This window comes from Pinus tabuliformis, chromosome 9 (genome assembly GCF_031772625.1).
Source record: "Pinus tabuliformis cultivar Carrire ecotype Pingquan chromosome 9, CPIR1, whole genome shotgun sequence".
NCBI classification, from domain to species: Eukaryota; Viridiplantae; Streptophyta; class Pinopsida; order Pinales; family Pinaceae; genus Pinus; species Pinus tabuliformis.
Window position 1 is genome coordinate 1,562,775,443 of NC_142307.1, and position 21,276 is coordinate 1,562,796,718.

Consider the following 21,276-nt stretch of genomic DNA (forward strand, 5'->3'; position numbering starts at 1 on the left):
GTCTGGATGAACTCTCTGAGAAGCAAATACCCCAGCTACTGCTAGGATTTGAGAAAGTTCTTCGAGGGACATTCTTCAAGCCTCTCAATCATTCTTGAATTCCTCCTGCTGGTTGATGATCCTTGTCTCGCAACATGGATTATTACCTTAGGGTTCTTATAGCACCCCTAAAATGTTTTATCTTTAAAGAGCTTGAATTTTTAATCTAAATGAATTAAAACTAATTGCAATAAAACTCACCAAACTTGACATCCTCGCTTACTTGGACAACCAGACTTTGGAGTGACTCCAAACCAAAGCGGATGCATGGCTCTTCACTCACTTCTTACCATCATCTCCACCCTCTAGTTGCCTTGTAACTAGGATCACACTGTGAAAGAAATTATTACCTGAACCAATTGCAACTCCTTGGCAATGGTGCAAAAAATGTAAGGAGTTTTATTCATCATTTCAAAGCTCCTAATATTAAATTATCAACTAGGGATCGTAATCACTGAGTTACACTACGTATTGGTTCAGATTCAAGATCTAATTACAGAGTAAGTGATTTCCTATTATAATCAATGTTTAAGTATGGAAACCTATTTACTCAAACTCCTCTACCTACTTAAAGCATTCAACCATGAATCAAGCATGTTGCTCTAACAAAACTTCAAATAAATTGTACTTGTTTTAAAAGACTCAATGCTCAACAAAATCACTCACTAAATATTGAAGAACCCATTCATTAAATCCGATAGAATTCGTTCATGTTTTAACTTTATTCAGTCACTTGTTTAAACAAGAATATTAACAAAAACAGGCTTGCTACAAATTACTTCTATAATGAAAAACACAAACAAATCATTTCAAGCATTATATCTCTTAACAGTAAAATCATTCTCACTTATGAAATGCTAATTACATAATTCAAATTTTGTTTAATGGGAAACACTCATTCAATTCGATTGTTGTAAGGTTGATCAAGACAAAACATGAATCACTATATCAAAGAGCATGAATATTAAATCTAAACTAAGCTAATGACAAAAATGCTAATGAATCACTATAACAGCCTTCATCAATTCAAATTCTCTTATGACAAAAATGTTGATGTCTGACATAAAACAATTGTCCTAATTTCCGGGAGTGGAAGCTGGGATATTTCAGAGCATATAAGCTTCTCAATTTTACTAATTAATGGCACATCAAATTGTGACTGACGTTTTTCTTTAATTGCAAGTGGCGGTACCATTATCCGATGAGACACGAGGTTGACACGAGAACTCTGCATGCCCGCTGCTTTTTCTTTTTTCTTATACTCATTATTTTGGTGCGCGTGCCGATGTCGTCTTTTAATTTGAAATTTATAGATTGTGGGGAACGCACCTCGTGCCCACCACACGCACTATCTCTCAGCGTTCCTCCTATTGGACGTCGCCTCCACGTGTAGAAAAGGTTATGAAACATTAGTGTGTGTTATAACGTTTCATGGGTGTGACTATTTTTTACTCTCTTGGGCTTAAGTCTTGTAATGGGTCGCGTCAAGGACCAGGTTCTACTCTCTTGGGTCTAAGCCTTGTAATCAAGACAGGTGGTTTTCTTCCTCTATCATCCAGAAAATTTGGAGAACTATTTGGGGTATTTGGGGTTTTCCGTAATGACATTTCAAATAAAGAAGAAGAATAAAATTAAAAGAAAAATTCTTTATATCTAGAAGTATATAAGATATACAAAATGCTTACAAAATCTATAAAATTAATGATGTTAATATGAAAGAAAACCACATCTGTTATTTTTTTCTATCTATGATTAAGAAGCAATGAAGAAAGAATCTAACAAATATTTGAGAAAAGCAGTGGATAAAGTTGTAATTGATGTATTGAATTTTAAAAAATGGTGGGTAATGAAAATTTATTATGCAAATAGGTATGGCTATTTTGGAATTAGGCTTCTAAAATTTTAATTTAATTATCAATAATTATTAAGTAGCTGGTACTGGAAAGGATATTGTAGAATACTCTTAACAGTATACAAAAATCAAAGGCTAGGATTTATTTCCAAAAAAATTATGTGTTTTTTTTCATTTTTAATTAAATTTATTGTCAAAAAAAAAAATCCATCTAAACAAGTGTTATATAAAATGAGTTATGGTTTTTTGGGCATGTGCTATTCATAAGCTAACCCATTATTGATAACTTAGGGGTGAATCTCTATGCTTAAGAATCTTGTTATATGTTTTTTTTTAAATGGTTTAACTTATATATTAATTATTTTTTATCAAAAATAATAACAATAATAATTTAGTTAATTTTTATGATTATATTTTAATTTTAATAATTTAATAAGTAAGTGTTTTGATAGTTAATAAATATTTACCAAGCATTTAGCTTATATAGATATACTAATAATAATTTAAAGACAAAATCATTTAAAATAATACAAGTTGTTAAATAATTAATTATCACTCAAATTTAAATGAAAATTGAATTAGATCTTTTAAAACTCCAAATTTAAATAAAAATTGAATTAAATCTTTGAGAACTCTAAACAAAATGAAAAATGGAAGAACTTGAATCAGGTGAAATCTTTGCTAAAAAAATTTATAATAATTTTATTTACCTGCATTCCCGATTATCAGCCAGAATTGACTATCCTAACTGCTACTCAATTAAGTTATAATAAGCTTTCAACTGTGAAAAAAAATACTAAAATACTAATTAGTTGTCCAAGCCGCATCCCACTTGGAAGATAAACCCAAAATGGTTCACGTCCACGCTGATCACACACCAATCCGTAAATATTAAAAAATGTATTACTCCTATCTCAGTTTATCGTATATTGTTGTATGAAACGCGGTAATCAGTGTATGGTAACGGCCGTCACACTTTCCAGAGCGTGGAGAACACACGGCTTTGGAAACCTCTGCCGCACATTTTCATCTCATTTCTTCTTCCCTACTTTCTAATTCCAGCTTCATTTTCTGTGATCATCTTCACAGCCGAATGGCTGCAATGGGAACGAATTGTATAACAAAAGAAGCCACGGTTACAGACGCATCCCCATGCTCTGAACAACATGATGTAAGCATTGCGATACCAGAAATTAGGAAAGAGAAAGTGAAAGAAGATGAAAGTAGAGATAATTACGAACAGAGAGGCCAATGGCTTCGGGCAGCTGTGCTGGGAGCTAATGATGGATTGGTGTCAATTGCGTCGTTAATGATGGGAGTTGGAGCAGTAAAATCAGATGCACAGGTCATGGTTGTATCAGGGGTAGCAGCCCTGGTGGCCGGGGCTTGCAGCATGGCGATTATTTGTACAATTATCATTATTTGTACAATTGGATTGCATTATAAGAAGAATACAGTAAGGCTGAGACCTTTTCCGCCATTTCTATGTCTCTGATATTTTTTATGTGTTAATTTTATTTAATATCGTTGCCGTGCTATCAGAACACGGTTGTGAGCTATTTATTGTACTTGAAACTGAACTGCAAGCTTGTAAGACTTCTACCTACTAAAAAAAATTATTTATCCCTATAGACATTTACACATACATATACTTTGCTTAGGGTGAATTATTCTTGGTAACTATGTTAATAACAATGTTAATACCAATGTTTCACAAACATTATACTCACGTCATTATAACACTTAATCCTAGCACTTTATAGTTGTTATCCACAGTAATCATTTATCGTGGGCACTATTGGTTAGGCGTATGTATGTATCGTTTACCATGGTATTAATATAATGCTTGGTTAATTATTAATTATGAAACCTTCCAGCAGCCTCGAGAAGTATTCAGTGGAAGCTTGCTTACACTTTCTATTATGGTTGAATGATTTGATGTGTTATTTAAGTCTTCGACTTGGGGTTCTGCGATTGCTATTATTATATTCCATTCGTATACAAGGTTACCCGTGTCAACACTCCGTCAGCCAGGTCTGGTTTTTCGAGTTTGATCGAGAGCTCACTCCAGTTAACGTTTTCCGGTCACCATCTTGGCGTTCTGAGACCTGGGCTATCTTAGGATGTCCACCTAGCGTGCAACCAGCCAGCTGGCTTAAGCTGCAACCGGCCGGGACTACTCCGATTACCAACGCTAAAGGAGGGACTTTAATGTGCCTGGTACTTGGCACGGATGACCCATGTGACAACATTCATCGGAGAAATCCCACGCCCGTTTCTACGGTGGAGATGATGTTTTCCAGATCGACGGTTGTTATCTTACCAGGTAAGGGTAATAGGTCTTAAGGGTTTTCCCATGTCGCATTTGGCCATTGCAGATCATTTCCGCTTTGACTCCCGACCTTGGCAGGTCTCTGGCGATTGGAATTTCACCCAGCGCAGACCATTTGCATATCCAGCTGAGAAGGAGATAGGGGATTCGCCCATCAGCGATGGCCATGGTAAACATGCACTTCTTAATCCACAGTAAATGCTTCTTCGTTTATGGTTTGGCCTTTTTTTTTTTTTTTTTTACCATGATTCTAAATACTCATTTTTCCCTCTCCTTACAGGTGCGAGATACGGGTACCGTGACCCGCGCATGGTGGACACAACTCCGTCTGTTCTCTTCCGCTTCCTGGTAAGAGAATGTCGACGACTTATGTACAGAAAATTTGTGGATAACTCTGAAATTGGTTTCGGCCGACTTGATTGGGCTATGGTGTTTTCCTTTTCCTTTTTTGTTCTGAGTCACTCCTTGAATGTGACTGTAACAGAGTCCTCGCTCTGGTTTACTCCGAGGCAAACTTGGGATTTGCCCAATACTGGGATAACGGCATTGTCCATTCCGGACTGCGCTTGCTAGACTGCGCTTGCTGTATTTATTTTACCATGTATCTGATACAGGGCCGAGGGTTTTATCCTGAACATTTATGTTTTCATTTGGGCGGTTACAGCTATTTGTAATTTCTTGACTGGTTAATGCATTCATATGTACATGCATAACAAGGTGCTACAGTTTTATAATGGATTTTGGGCTTCTGTCGGTTAATGCCGACCTTTTTCTTTGACATAAGAATACTGTTGTTCACTGGAGACTTTCGTTGCATATGCTTGTACTGTAGGACTTCTGTTAATTCCTATTTCTCGATTAGAAATATTAACTCCAATACGTACATGCTATGTTTATTTGTTAAAAATGGCTTATTGTTTCATATTGGCGAATATTTGTTGGTTTCTCTACCCTGTCCATACCGGCCACGGCCGCCCATTTCACCGTGGGGTTCCGCAGTTAAATTGGAACATTGGCACAGGGTAGACAAGATTCTGGCGTGGGTACAAGTTACCCTCCTTATCTCGTTAATGCATGACATTTAATTTTTCTAACTTCTGTATTCAATAGAAGAGACCTACAGTCACTATTTTCAGAGAATTATTCTATTAACACATGGTCTGTTTATTTGTCGACCTGCTTTTGTTTTCTTGGATTCGAAGGAACTGCTCTGTGGAATCATATATATATTTAGACTTCCTTTTATCATTTAATGTATTATCGTTTGATTGGAATCTCGTTCCTGTAATGATTGTATACGGAATTCTTTCCTTTTATCATTTACGCAGTATACTCGGAAATCATTTCCAGAGAAAGGGTCGTTGACCCTACTCTTTTCTGGTTTTCGTTTCTTCCTGTTGCACTATTCTTTCTATATGGCAGTCATACAGGAATTTCACTCCTTTTTAAGATTAATGTTTTAACATAACTCAAGTCTTTATTCTACTTGCATCTACCAGAAGATATTTCCTTTGTACTGTTTACAGTTCTCTATTCGGTCATAAACTTTTAATTCAATTGTCAGCATATACACAGACTACCAAGCTCTCTGTTGTACATACCTGTTCAGAGGCAAACCTCTTAGTGCGCTTGTCCAACCTCCCGACCTTAGGAGGGTCCTCCTCGACCTTCCACCCCCAAGCACCCTGCAAGATTTTTGCTATCTGCAACTCTTTGGCACTGCCAAAGTTACGCTATCTGGTCCTTACCAGACATAGCGGTTTATTCAGGGAGTTCTCTGCTCCCAACATGCGCTATCTGGTCCTTACCAGATGTAGCGTTCGCTGCCAAATTGCAACTTTTCCAGAGCCTTGCTATCTCGTCCTTACCAGACGTAGCAACCTCTTTTCCTCTTTCTTTTACCATTAAGTATCCTTCCTCTATGAGGGCTCAACCGCCATCTGAAAGTAGTTAGGGTTTCTTCCCTTTGTGACAGATGTCATATTTTAGTTCTAATACCCCTCTCATGAGGAAGCTCTATAATCATTAGCAGTTGGTTTTATTTCCAAGCCACACTTGTTGGCAACCAAACAATTATAAATATAATTAATTGAAACAGTAACAACAATAATAATTATCCAGTTTTACCAAATATAACCATAATCAATAGTTAAATTTACTGTTTTTAATTTAAACACTAGCCATTAACTGGGGCGTTACAAAGCTACTCAGTCTGGACGCTGCAGAATGAGAGCCGTGAGACTGCTATTGTTGTTGAAATACACTAATAGAAAGGACTTGAATCCATGATGCAGCTACCAACGATGGAGAAATGAAGCACTGTCTATCAATTACGCCACCTGAGAAGAGCAGTCCATCAGTAGCGTTGATTGATGAGGGAAAATATTTGAATCGTCCATACAATAAGCCCATACATCTTTCCCATGGGCCTTCGTGAAAATTCCCTTCCAGCCCTCGCCTTCGAGCACATACTCATGTAAATAGTGCCATGGGGCCATTAATTTCTCGTGGGTTTGCATCAGAAGGAAAGGCACCATACTGCAAGGATTATTCTCATTATGATGGCTGAGAAAGTAACATTTGGCATTGTCTGTTGTGCGCAGCCGTGTTCATTGTGTTTATAGAAAAGGATGTTGTGTGGTTGTTTGACATTTGTCAATTTTCTACTCTCTTGGGCACTGATAATTATTTGGCTTTTGTCTTCTGTGGAATGCTGATTGTTATGGAAATTTTTAATTGGTCATTTGATTGTGATATTTTGATTGTTAACTGCTGTCAACGTGGAAAATCTTATCGTGGAGCAGAATTATAATGAAAACAAAGCGTTGAAGAGACTCATGGAGCGTTTGGATGAAGAAGTCGTGTGAAGGAGCCTGCGAGGAATCCAGTGAGTGTGGATCAGATCAATGTGAAATCTGCGTGAATGGTCGGCAACCTGAACTATTGTCGTTTGAATCTATTTGCCACGATATTTTATACGCTTGCTCAACGCACTGCATCAGTGTAATTCTTGCCTGAACGTGAACAAGAACTTTGTTGTTGTTGCTGTCGTAATTTTTGTTGATACTGGATTTTTTCTGAGTAGGCATCTGGTCCTAACTCTGCTTCATCACAAGCCATCTCTTCTTGGTTTACAAAGACATAAAATTGGACCGTCTGCTCCGGATCATTTTCATAAACAGTGTTAACCTTTGCCAAGCAAGCAATGCCAATGTGTGGATCAATGCCGATCTTCAAGAGAAGCTCCTCTTGTATCTCGGTGGTGACAGCAACATCTTGTTTCTTATCCCTGACAACATCCTCATTGTTCTTTTTGACCACTGGTTTGACAATTTCGTGCTTAAAGAGGTGAAAGCGATGAAAACGTTGCTGCGGGGAGAACATTCCTGAGTTCTGCAAGCATGTGGAGCCCCACGCTGGTGTCTTCGAGACTGAATTCAGGGTCTACGATCGATTGCTAAGTTAACAACGTGTGGAGCCAACAGCGTTTAAAAAAAAAGAAGGAACCAACGGTAGAACCTGCATAGAAAATTGTGCGTAGACGGAAGTGCGTTAGTCTCTCCAACCAAATCACTTCATAAGGTGTGTGTTATTTTTTTTAAAAGGTTAAGTGCACAAAATTTTAATTTTTGAAATCATTTCACTTTTATAAGTGACTTCATACACTTTATTTCACTTTTTAAAATCCAATATGAACAATTTTTATCGAGTGAAATAGATTCGAAAATCAAATTTCAATATTCTCAACTACATAAATAAATAACCATAAAAAGAAACTTACACATAAACACTAATATAAATAAAAGCATATATACTTCTCGAACGATAGTGAAAATCGAGAATTGGAAAAATATAATTAAAAAAAACATCTATACTTATTAAATAAGCACAATTGAAAAATAAATCATACATTTAAAATCGAGAATTAGAAAAATATAAATGAAAAAGAATATCTATAATTTTTTTCAATAAAAAAAAAAAAAACATCTATATTTACTAAATAAGCACAATTGAAAATAAATCATAAACTTACTCCACAAGTTCCACTGCTATCACAATCTTGCAAATATTGAAAAAAATATATATATGAGATATAAATTTGCATTTTCTAAACAAACACAAATGGAAGAAAACATTTATCCTTAAGTTGCAAGAAAATTAAATTGTGTTGCATATGGTATTGTCATGTTTTCTAGACCACGAATGCAAATTTGCCAATAAAATCATCAAAAATTCTATAGATGATTCTATAGATAATATTGAGTTGGTTTTTTCTAAAAAAAAATATGCTAACTAAGTCGATCACACTCCTTGTAACAATATAAAACTAGTTTACATATTCCGTGGAGAAATTGTTTAACAATAAATGGAATAAAAAATGTCTAACCAAAATCAAGTTAATCAAATTTCTATGTTGCGATTATTTGATAAAGTTTTATGTCATGGTCTCCGCTCTCAACATTAAAAGATAGTTGTAATCAAATTTGGTTTCATTCCATAGCTTCTATGTTGTGATTATATCATAGGGTTTAATGTCACAGTCTCGAATCTTAGCATTAAAAGACATATGTAAGCAAATTTAGTTTCATTTTATAGAACCTGGAGATGTCAAGAAACTGAGAAACAACAACAAACCATAGGAGGAGAGATGTTTGTAATCAAAATTGGTTTCATTCCATAGCGGCTATTGTTGTGCTTATGGCATAGGGTTTAATGTCACAGTCTCCAATCTCAGCATTAAAAGACATATGTAACGAGATTTAGTTTTATTTTATAGAACTTGGAGATGTCAAGAAACCTAGAAACAACAATAAACTATAGGAGGAGTGGAAATTAAATGGAAAAGGGAAAATTAGCGCCTTAGGGAAGGGGAGGAAAATTATATAAATGTGAGGGGAAATAAAGTCAAATTAAAAATTAACAACAAAAGAATTATGATTAATGAAATTGGAATTGAAAATAGAGAGAAAAGCATAGAAAAAAACAAAAAAATATAACTTTAATGAGAAAGAAAAAAAACATATATATATATATATATATATATCTTATTGGAAATATATATTTTTTCATTATTTTTTCCTCTTTAAAATTTGTCAACTTGAATTGAAAATATGGAGAAAAAATTATAATTCATGAAAATGTAAATAATAGAAATAGAAAAAAAAATGAAAATGAAAAAGCTAAATAAAAGGGAAATAAATCTAAAAACAAAAAATAGTAATTAATAGAAAAATGGAGGTTACTAAAAAGATGCTCACAATAAGACCTCACCTTGTCATCTTACATATAAATAATTTTAAATAATAATAATAAGTAGCATAAATTGAATTCCCAATGTTAAGCTTTGAATAAGCCAGATAACTTTTTGGTCAAAGACAAATTAATATGTAGTCAAAAGCAAAACTCAATATGTGATACCTACCTAACTACGGCCCATATAATAATTAAATTTAGATTAGTATCACATGTATATATATATATATATATATATATATATATATAAAACAAGATAGGATTAGATAAAAGTATAATAGTATTTAAAACGAAATTATATTGATTGAATATATAAATGTCTATTTGTAATATTTATAAACTAATTGTATTTGGTGAAATAGTACAAGATAACTTTGTTATTTAATTTTCAGAGGTTTAATGTAAAAACACTTTTAACTATATATCATTTTATTATAATAATACATTTAATATCATATTTAAACCATTTTACATTTAATTATATACCCATTTATTAAAATAATAAATTAAATATAATATTTAAACAATTTTATCATGTAATTAAATAATTTTATTTATTATAATATAATTAAATATTCACCCGTCTTTTATATATATGCTATGTTATCGCACATAAAATGATAATGTAAGTTACTACGTTGCTTTGGTAAATTAGTTTTTAAATATTTGTGGATTAGTATACGTGGAATATATATGTATTTATACAATTTTTTTTGGACTTAGGAAATCCGTAAATTTTATTTATGGAATAAGAAAATTTAATAAATAAAAATTCATATTTGAAAAATTAAAAGATAAGCTAAACCAAATGACGGGAGAGGATTATTCACTATATTTTTAGTGGTTTTATTTAGATATATATATTAAATAGAAATAAGAAAACATAAAGTTGGAGATTATATATAGTAGTGTAATAATATTATATAAAAAATTTATATAATAAAAGTATTAAAAGAAAAAATAATAATCAAGGTATTTTAAGGTGAAAAAATTTGTGTAACGAAGTTAATAAAGGAAAAAATAATAACTAATTGAAAAAATTCACTTAACAAAATTAATAAAGGAAAAAATAATAACCAAGGTCATGGGACACGTATTGCTCACTGAATGTTGGGAAAAACATCCTAGTGTGGGTGTTCATTTGGTTCATTATGGGAAATTGATAAAGGTAAGGACAAAGGGCTTTGAAAATACAAGAGGTATTAATTGGCATTTTATTTATGAAAATAATGGAAATTAGGAGAAAAGGAAGGTGAAAGGTCATAAGTTGCATGTGAGGAGGAAAATGAAGAAAAAAATGGAAAATGAAGAAAATAGAGGTCTCATTGATAAAAGGGCTTCTAGGGATCAGTTCGTGGATTTGTCAATTCTATGGTGGAGCTCACTCTTTATTCTCTCTCTCTCTCTCACTCTTGGACACTTAGAGCATTCTTGGAGCACTTGAGCATTAAATCAAGGAAAGCGAAGGAAGGACAAAGAAGACAAAGGCAAGTAAAGATCAAGCAAGGAAGAGCAAGATCAAGTAGCTATAGCGGGATTACTTGCAGGTATCGAGTTGCATGTGTGATTTCCTTGCTAGATGTGGCATGCATGGTACATGCATGTGTGTCTCTAGTTCTCTTGCTATCATTGGCATGGGTTTTGCTAGGTGTGGCAGTGTTCTTCGGCCTTGCCTTTCCATTTCTAGATAGCCATGGTGTGGTGGGTTCTCTAGTATTTGGTTGAGTTAGATTGTTGGATGCATTCGAAGCTGAGTGGGGTGGTCTTAAGATTATTCACAAGGCCTAGGAATCCCAAGATGGGATACATGGTAAAGCCCAGTTGTGAACACCTCGATTGATCCTAGGAATCCCTTGACCAGTGAATGGAGGGATACGCAATAAAGCTCAGTGGTGAAAAATCTTGATTGGGCCTAGGAATCCCTTGACCGATAATGCGAGATACGTTGTAAAGCTCAGAGGGTGGAGACCTCATAGGCCTAGGAATCCCTTGACCAATAATGGTGAGAAACATGGTAAAGCCAAGAGGTTGAGATGGAAAAATTCCTCATGGTTTAGGTGGAGAGATCTGGAGGAATCCATGCTTGTTTAGGGCCTAGTGATCTGGTGGGGATTGCGGTAAAGCATGGTTCTATTGATGAGGGTTGAGGTGGTTTGGTCTCAGGAAGCCCTAGTTGGTCTTTTTGTGAGTCTCACATTCATGCTTGTAATATGTCATGGAGGTGATTAGATGAAACAAATATTTGGTTTAGCCAATCTATGGTCAGGAAGTTCGTGGAAGTCCCAGACCGGGTTGGCTTATGCATTCATTAATAAGAGTTATTCCTCCTTCGTATTTCATGTGTAAATGTACTAGTTCATATGTGAATTTTATGGATGTTATATCCTTGTTATATCTATTGGTTATATGTTGGTTATGAATATGTTTTATGACAGACTTGATGTATGGCTCTCATTATTTTTTCATTAGAAAATGAATATACAATGAATATATGACCTAAGAGATGATAATGCAACTATTGCGATAAGGCATCAATGTTTCTTTATGAATCTTAGATAAGTATGAGACCCTTATGCTCAAATATGTTGTTATGACCTATAGATTACATATTTGTGACATGTTTGACGAAATGTTTGTCATGGATAGTAAGGGTAAGATCAATTACTTCTACCAATGAATCCATTAATAATCTTATTTCATTTTTATGTACCATTTCTCAAAGTTTCATGAATTTCTGGGCAATGGCCTGAGTCCTGACCCTGGAAAAGTGGCACAAAATTCAGGGTCGATTGCTCAAAATTGGCTGAAAAAGTTCAAAGTCTTTGACATGCCTTGCTATGGGAGTGACTAGAAGGCCCTAGTCTCCTGCATGGCTTGTCATGGAAGCGGCTTGGGGTCCACATCAGTGAAATGTCAAGTTGTCTCAGGGGTTAGTCACCTCGAAGGGTTGGTTGGCTCCTGAAGATTCTGTAGCATGTGTGAAAGGTCAAAATGGTTTTGTTTTGTCGATTCCAATTCCTTAATTGTACATGGGGAGTTGAATCACATCATAGTAGCCTCTCGTCACATGTTTTCCCCAGCACACCATTTAACTTGGGTAAATGTGGGAGGGGGTTATTACCGAGTGGTATCAGGGCATGGTTCAACACTTGGACTGGATGGGCAGAATGTGTTTATCATGAACGCATGTAGGATGTATATGTGCTTGTTATGTATGCATGGTAGTAGTCATTGTTACAGTTCTGTTTCCATTTAGGATTTGATGATGTTGTTGTTGGGATGTGTTTATCATGAATGCATGTCAATGTCTATATGTTGTTATGCGTGCATTTTCATGGTTATAGTTATGTGTGTATAGTAGGACAAACATGCATTGTGAGGTCATTGTATGTAGTTTGTGTCATCGTCATGTTGTTGGTTGTTATGATGATAATGTGTTGCCTGAGATAGAGCAGGAGATGCAGACCTTCAGTGATCCGAATCGGATCCATAAACGACTGTCATAGAACCATGACTATATCGAGATGAAACAAACCCTTGAAGAATCCAAAACAACAATCGAAAACACCCTGAACCAGTGGCCATGGCAGCCGATGCAGAACAACGAGGACCTCAGTCAAAGCGCGTTGACCGAGGCCCATGGAGGCTACACAGGAGGTTGATGAAGCCCCTGGGAGCCCCGGAATGGGAAAAGGAGCTGATTTTCAATAATGCGCATCGTTGGGCAAACAGGGCTAAAATGATAGAGCCTTAAGCACTCGGTCACATTGGGAGCCAGAGGACCGTGGGCGGAAAAGCGAAAAAGCACCATCGTACGAAGGTGGGACCCACAACCTGGAAACCAGCGGTTTGATCGGGGCGCCCTTGAACGGTAAGCGATTTTGGAGAAAAGCGAAGCAATCACACTCAGCGATCGACGCGTGGCAGCGGAGGTGAGAGAAAAACTACCGCGATCGCACGTTATCGGTCGAGCAAGTCAACTGCGCTCGGCATGCGAATGACGTTGGATCTGGAGGAGCCCAGAGCAGATGGCTCAGATTGTGTCCGATAGACAGAGTGGAATTGACAGGGATTAAGCTGCGATTTAAGAGGATTTGGAATCCGTTGACCGCCACGGTGGAGAAAGAAACGAATCGACGAACAAGCTGGCGCTATTCCAGTGAGGACACGTGGCTACTTCTCGAGTGTTCATGCTGACGCCGAACAGGGAACTCCAAGCACACAGGCGGCAGGCGAATTGACATAGGTGGGAGAGGAACCGAACAGTTGTGGAGGTCGAATGGCTAAAACCATGAACAGAGACAATGAACAGGGATTCGAAGAGAGAGATCGAAGAGTCCAAGCGACCAAGAGAGACAGTGAACAGCGAACCCTGAGAGGAGGACTGAGCACAGAGAGCGGTAAAGCCAAGCAGAGGAGACAGAGGGCCGAGCTGACCACAAATAGCTTTGAGCACTAGAGAGCTTGAGGAATCAAGCCTTCCCATAGAGGAATCTGTCCGGATTGAGCATCACAGTTGGTTCTTTCCACTGTAGACCAAGGGTCAGAGAGCTGGTAGGAAGAATAAGAGTCTGTGTACTCCAAGTGGCTTGGGGAATCCAATAACCACCCTGCCAAGCAAAATCTGCTTCAGGGGAACTCATATTGAGTCCCTACATTGTAATTTCTCTGCTGAAAGACACAATAAAATAAGGCCACCACTGAAGCTGGGTCGGAGACGTAGCCCTGGAGAATAGGGTGAACTCCTTATTAAAAATTGTTTGTGTCTTTGTGTTGATTACTGTATTTCTCTGCCGTCTTTCCATTTATTTTCTGTGTATTGGCAATCTGATCGATCTGTTGTTTCAATAACATAGAACACACACACCAGCACATGGGTCTGTAATAGCTTTTGTTTAATAAATCTTCAACCGAGGTCACTCATAGGGTGATTATCAGATCAAGTGGTATCAAAGCTCTAGGCTGTAAGGTTAGACAAGCTTGTGTTGGTTAGCTGTGGATGCTCACTAGATCAAAGCTCAAATTAGGAGAAGGAGAGTTGGTGGAAACTAATCCTGAAATTGGAAGAGTCTATTCTCGAAAGACAATGTCAAAAGAAGGTTCTATAGGGCCAGACTCTCAATTCATAGAAGTTTCCTAGCTATAAAGTTCATGGTGGAAGAAATGTATAGGAACTTTAGAAAGCATAAGGGTGAAGATTCATCAAGCTCTAACAAGATAAAGAAGAAGATGAATCTCATTCCCATGACCACTCCAAAGGAAAGGGAAAAGAAGAAAGCTTCCCTACACCTCCTAGTAGCCTTGTGCATAATAAGAAAGCATCTTTGATTAAGTTAGATGTTAAATTTGATTTTCCTATATATGATGGAGAGTTAAATGCTGAAAAGTTGGACAATTGGATAAGACAAATTGATGTGTATTGCAGAGTACAAAATATAGACTCAGACAAGAGCAAGATTCAGCTGGCAAGCCTTCGCCTAGGGGGCACTGCCTTGGTTTGGTGGGAAGGCAGAACCCAAGCTGATATGAGGAAGCATGGTAAGACCATCTCTGTCTGGAGTGAATTTGTTACTGCAATCAAAAAGCAGTTCTATCCATTGGCCTACATGCAACAAGCCATGATGAGTTGGCAAACTCTTCGGCAGTTGAAAGGGCAAAGTGTACAAGGGTATACTCAAGAGTTCAGAAAGAGAGCATTGATGTTGGGTATTTCATTAGACTCACCAGAAACTCTTTTGAAGTACATTGGTGGTCTACACAGCTACATGAGGCATACCATCCTCATGTTTAATCCCACTAGTATAGATGAGGTATCTGTACAAGCTACTCATCTAGAAGCTAGAGGAAAGAATGGAAATCCAAAAGTTGGGGGACCATCCCAACCCACTGTAAGCAAGAGCAAGGAGAAAAGAAAGCAGAAGTGGAAAGCAAGGAAGGGTAACACTGCACAGAAAGGCAAAGCCTCATGCACCCACTGTAAAAAGGAGGGGCATGATGATGAGCACTGTTGGATTCTGCATCCAGATATGAGACCTAAGAAGTCCGAGGGCAAGAAGAAGAAGACTGCTACAGCTATTTAGAAGGATTTGGGGTCAGACTCAGGAGATGAAACAATCATTGCAGCCACAGGTATAAAAGGTAAGAATTCTGAAGCGTCTACTAGTAATTCTGCTCAATCTTTCATTGATGAAGAACATGAGAGAAAAAGGCGTGACCTTTTCCATATTCGAGTTGTTTCCAAATATCAAAAGATTGATACTTTGTTTGATAGTGGCTCACAAGTAAATTTGATTTCTGAAGCAATTGTAAAGAAATTGGGATTAGCAACTACACCTCATAAGAAACCATACCCATTAGGATGGTTGAATGATAAAGCACAACTACAAGTGATTAGACAGTGCAAACTTAAGTTTTCTTTTGGGTCAGCATTTGTAGATGAGGTTGAGTTAGATGTAATTCCTTTAGATATATGTGGAATTGTTTTAGGAAGTCCTTACTTGTATGATAGAAAGGCTATTTTCTATAGAGCTGAGAACAAGTATCTACTTGTTAAATATGGAATCGAATACTTTGTAAGAGCTCATAAGCTCAAGAATAATTATACTCTCATAAACTCGGGTCAGATGAAAAGAATGATAAATTCATGCAATCAGTTCTTACTAATGGTTGTAAAGGAAAAGAAAACTGATAAAACCAATGTATTTGAAGGCTGTAATTCTGATCAACAAGTTGATATAGAAAAGATTGTTTCAGAGTATGATGTCTTGTTTCAAGAACCTCAAGGTCTGCCACCCAAAAAGGGAATAGTACATGATATTATTTTGCAGCAAGATTTTCCTTTGCCTAACATTGGGATGTACAGGTTATCTGCTTTAGAGAATGCTGAAATCAAGAAGCAGGTGCAGGAGTTGCTCGAGAGAGGGTTCATCAGGCCTAGCACATCACCATGTGGGTCACCAGTCGTTTTGGTGAGAAATAAAGACGGCTCGTGGAGAATGTGCATTGATTATCAAGCACTGAATAAAATAACGATAAAAAATCGTTATCCCCTTCCTCGCATAGATGATCTTTTATATCAATTGAAGGAAGCTGTTTATTTCACCAAGCTGGATTTGCACAGTGGATACCATCAAGTCAGAGTTGCAGAGCAAGATGCATGGAAGACTGCTTTCAAAACAAAGCAGGGATTGTATGAATGGCTGGTTATGCCTTTTGGCTTGACCAATGCCCATGCTACTTTCATGAGATTAATGAATGATGTACTCAGACCTTTTATTGAAAATTTTGTTATTGTGTATCTGGATGACATTCTGGTTTTTAGTAAAATGTGGGAAGAACATTTAAAGCATGTTAAGCAGACATTAGATGTTTTGAAAAGAGAAAAACTTTATGTTAAACTCTCCAAATGTGAATTTGGCAAAACCTCTCTAAATTATTTGGGTCATATAGTAGGGGGAGGTGAATTGAAAATAGATCCCTCTAAAGTGGAAGTCATTGTAAACTAGCCTAAACCAAAGTCTGCTACAGAAGTGAGAAGCTTCTTAGGAGCAACACAGTATTGGAGGAAGTTCATTTCAAATTTTTCCTCAATTGCAGCTCCCTTACATGCTTTGACAGGATTGAACAAGGTGTTTCAGTGGGGAGGAAAACAGCAGAAAGCCTTCGACACCTTGAAAGAAAAAATTAGTACAACACCTGTACTAGCACTGCCAGATCTACAAAGACCATTTGAGATCCAAATTGATGCTAGTGACTATTCCATGGGAGCAGTGTTGACACAGCACGGTAAACCCATATGTTATCATTCTGAGACTTTTAATCCTGCAGTAGTTAACTATCCTACATATGATAAAGAATTGTATGTATTAGTTCAGAGTGTGAAAAAGTGGAAACATTACTTAATGGGCAAAGAAACAGTAACACATATTGATCATCAGCCACTTCAATATCTACACTCCCAAACTAAGTTGCAACAATCAAGACATTACAGAAGGATGGGTTTTCTACAATAGTTTCATTTAGTCATCAGATATAAAAAGGGCATACATAACAAGGTTGCAGACATGTTATCTAGACCCATTATAAATGCATCTACCATACTTAAGCATAATTTTGTGCTACATGAAAGCTACATAGAACAATATGCTCAGGATATGGACTTTAAAGATGTATATGCAACTTTGAGTCAAGGCAAAAGAGTAGAAGAATTGGACTATCATGTGAAGGACCGACTCTTATATCATTGTGGGAAACTCTACATTCCACAAACTGAGAGAGCAAAGATAATTAGGGAAGCACACACTTCTCTGATATCAGGTCACTTCGGGGTAAGTAAAACAGTTGCACAGCTGCAAAGGTTCTGTTATTGGCCAAGAATGAGTGAGACAGTTTCTAGATATGTAAAGGGGTGTGCTATGTGTGCTAAAAGCAAGCCTAGCAACAGAAAACTAGGCTTGTACACTCCATTGCCAGTTCCTTCTCACCCTTGGGAAAGCATTTCCATGGATTTTGTTGGAGGACTGCCTAAATCTAGGAAAGGTCATGATTATCTATATGTTGTTGTGGACAGGTTCAGCAAAATGTGTATTTTGATACCCTGTAGTAAACAGATTACAGTTGAACAAACTGGAAAATTATTCTTTGAACATGTATGGGTTCATTTTGGATTACCCACTTCCATTATATCTGATCGAGACACCCGATTTGTGGGAAAGTTTTGGTCTAGTTTGTGGGAACTAATGGACACCAAATTAAAGAAAAGCACAGCTTTTCATCCACAAACAGATGGCCAGACAGAAGTAGTTAACAGGACAGTGATCCAGTTACTGAGAGGATATTGCAGCAAACACCCTAAGCTTTGGGATGAACACTTGTGTTATGTGCAACATGCTTACAACAGAGCCAAACACTCTTCTACCCAGAGATCTCCTTTTGAGACCTGTTTTGCTTTCATACCAAGGTCTCCCTTGGATTTTGTCTTTGGTAAAGATACCATGGTTGATGGACACAGTGATGTGGACAAATCAACTAGGTTCATTGAACAGATCCAGGAGATCCACCAAGTAGTACAAGAACAGCTGGAAAAGAGCCAGGCCAAGTACAAGGCTAGGCATGATAAGCATCGGATGGAGCATAGTTTTCAAGTTGGAGACCAAGTCTGGCTGTATATCAGCAAGGACATGATGCAAGGTGAAGGTAAGAAGCTAAAACCTATCAGGTATGGACCATTCAGGATACTTGAGAAGATTGGTGAAAATGCTTTTCGCCTTGATCTGCCAGCTTACATGCACATCTACTTAGTCGTGAACACAGATTGCTTGAGGTTGTTTGAACCTTCATTGATTGAGGACCCTGAAGAGCAGAGTCAATTGCCTTTTGTTGATGACCTACTACCTGAATATCTTAATGAGTTGCAGTAAGATACAGTGCTGGACAGGAAGGTAAGGACGATGCACAGTGGGCAGGTGGAATACCTCAGAATTGGGCTTAAAGGTTCAAAGCCGAGCAGTGCGAAGTGGATTGAGATTGGACAAGTGAGACAGTAGTTTCCTCACTTAGTCGATGCTTGAAGAAAACCAACTTTTGGTGGTCCAAAAGCTTTTCAGTTGGGAGGCCGTGATCCGAATCGGATCCATAAACGACTGTCATAGAACTATATCGGGACGAAACAAACCCTTGAAGAATCCAAAACAACAATCGAAAACACCCTGAACTAGTGGCCATGGCAGCTGGCAAGGAATGACGAGGACCTCAGTCAAAGCATGCTGACCGAGGCCCATTGAGACTGCGCAGGAGGTCGATGAAGCCCCTGGGAGCCCCGGAATGGGAAAAGGAGTTGATTTTCGATGCGCATCTCTAGGCAAATAGGGCTGAAATGGAGAGCCTTAAGCACTCGATCACGTTGGGATCCATAGGACCGTGGGCAGAAAAGTGAAAAAGCGCCATCGTACGAAGGTGGGACCCACAACCTGGAAACCGACGGTTTGATCGGGGCGCCCTTGAACAGTAAGCGGTTTTGTAGAAAAGCGTAGCAATCACACTCAGTGATCGACGCGTGGTAGCAGAGGTGAGAGAAAAACCGTCGCGATCGCGCGTTATCGGTCGAGCAAGTCAACCGCGCTCAGTGTGCGAATGACGTTGGATTTGGAGGAGCCTAGATCGGATGGCTGAGATTGCGTCCGATAGACAAAGCGGAATTGACAGGGGATTAAGCTGCAATTTAAGAGGATTTGGAATCTGTTTACTGCCACGGTGGAGAAAGAAATGAATCGACGAATAGGCTGGCACTGTTCCAGTGAGGACACGTGGCTACTTCTCGAGCGTTCATGCTGACACCGAACAGGGAACTCCAAGCACACAAGCGACAGGCGAATCGACGTAGGCGGGAGAGGAACCGAACAGGCATGGAGGTCGAATGGCTAAAGCCATGAATAGAGACAGTGAACAGGGATTCAAAGAGAGAGATAGAAGAGTCCAAGTGACCAAGAGAGACAGTGAATAGCGAACCCTGAGAGGAGGACTGAGCATAGAGAGTAGTAAAGCCAAGCAAAGGAGACAGAGAGCTTGAGGAATCAAGCCTTCCCATAGAGGAATCTGTCCGGATTGAGCATCACAGTTGGCTCTTTCCACTGTAGACCAAGGGTCACAGAGCTGGTAGGAAGAATAAGAGTCTGTGTACTCCAAGTGGCTTGGGGAATCCAAGAACCACCCTGCCAAGCAAAATCTGCTTCAAGAGAACTCATATTGAGTCCCTGCATTGTAATTTCTCTGCTGAAAGACACAATAAAATAAGGCCACCACTGAAGCTAGACTGGAGACGTAGCCCTGGAGAATAGGGTGAACTCCTTATTAAAAATTGTTTGTGTCTTTGTGTTGCTTACTGTATTTCTTTGCTGTCTTTCCATTTATTTTCTGTGTATTGGCAATCTGATCGATCCGTTGTTTCAATAACATAGAACACACACACCAGCACATGGGTCTGTAATACCTTTTGTTTAATAAATCTTCAACTGAGGTCACTCATAGGGTGATTATCATATCAATTGGAGTGAGGTTGTGACACTAGACTTTGGGGTAAGAGCAGATCATGATATAGCTATTGTATGTTTGGCATGCTGGTATGTTAGTTAATGGATTTTTATATGAATTAGGGTTATATGCATGTTTTTCATTCTATTTTTTTGTGGTTACATACATGATAGATGCTAGTTAATAAATTTGGTCATATGGCTATGTGTTAGATAGTCATGAATGTAGTAACTTGTTGTTGTATGCGTTGTGCTCATACACATCATGATTATGGTCATTGCACTTAGGATCTTGATGTTATATGTATCATGCTAATTTGTATTGGCCTATGCATATGGTTAGGGTTATGACATTCAGGTATGAGTCGACCTATTTGTGATATTGTGTTGTACTTATCTAGAAAAACTGTGCATGTGAGATTGTTATGCATGAATGATAATTGTTTATGAGTTTATGATGTGAACATGCTAGCTAGTTACTGTTATGGATAGCATGACCTTATTTATGTTTGATTTGATATGTTGTGATGTTATATCATGCTCATTTAGATTGATTGTGCAGACAAGATAGCCTCCCCTGAGATACATTGAGGTATGAGTTTAATTATGTTGTCTATTGGTGTTTGAATATCCACTATGTTGTCCATTTGTTGTTTGAATGTGTATTAATTGCATGATATATGTGTCTATAATATTTCCTAAAGGAATGATCTTGTTTCAAGATGATTGTACTAACACATTATGTGTTGAGACAATTGATATGTACTTGAGTG

At 37.6% G+C, this 21,276-nt stretch overlaps 1 protein-coding gene across 4 annotated transcripts; it reads left to right on the forward strand.

The window, feature by feature from the left end:
• The first annotated feature begins 3,901 nt into the window (after positions 1 to 3,901).
• On the forward strand, positions 3,902 to 7,269 carry LOC149154594 (uncharacterized). 4 transcript variants are annotated; one of them, XR_016262454.1, is made up of 3 exons: positions 3,902 to 4,217; positions 4,302 to 4,392; positions 4,504 to 5,051. XR_016262454.1 is itself a non-coding variant. In XM_089439093.1 (3 exons), the coding sequence occupies exons 1-3, from the start codon at positions 4,248 to 4,250 to the stop codon at positions 7,088 to 7,090; spliced, it is 276 nt and encodes a 91-aa protein (XP_089295219.1). In that variant the 5' UTR covers positions 4,224 to 4,247; the 3' UTR covers positions 7,091 to 7,269. The 4 variants fall into 4 exon arrangements, 3 of the variants coding, with proteins under 3 accessions (XP_089295219.1, XP_089295220.1, XP_089295218.1); XM_089439093.1 differs by lacking the exon at positions 3,902 to 4,217 and adding an exon at positions 7,028 to 7,269 and having other exon boundaries at positions 4,224 to 4,392; positions 4,504 to 4,571; XM_089439094.1 differs by lacking the exon at positions 3,902 to 4,217 and having other exon boundaries at positions 4,224 to 4,392; positions 4,504 to 4,571; positions 4,708 to 5,052.
• Positions 7,270 to 21,276: the final 14,007 nt, after the last annotated feature.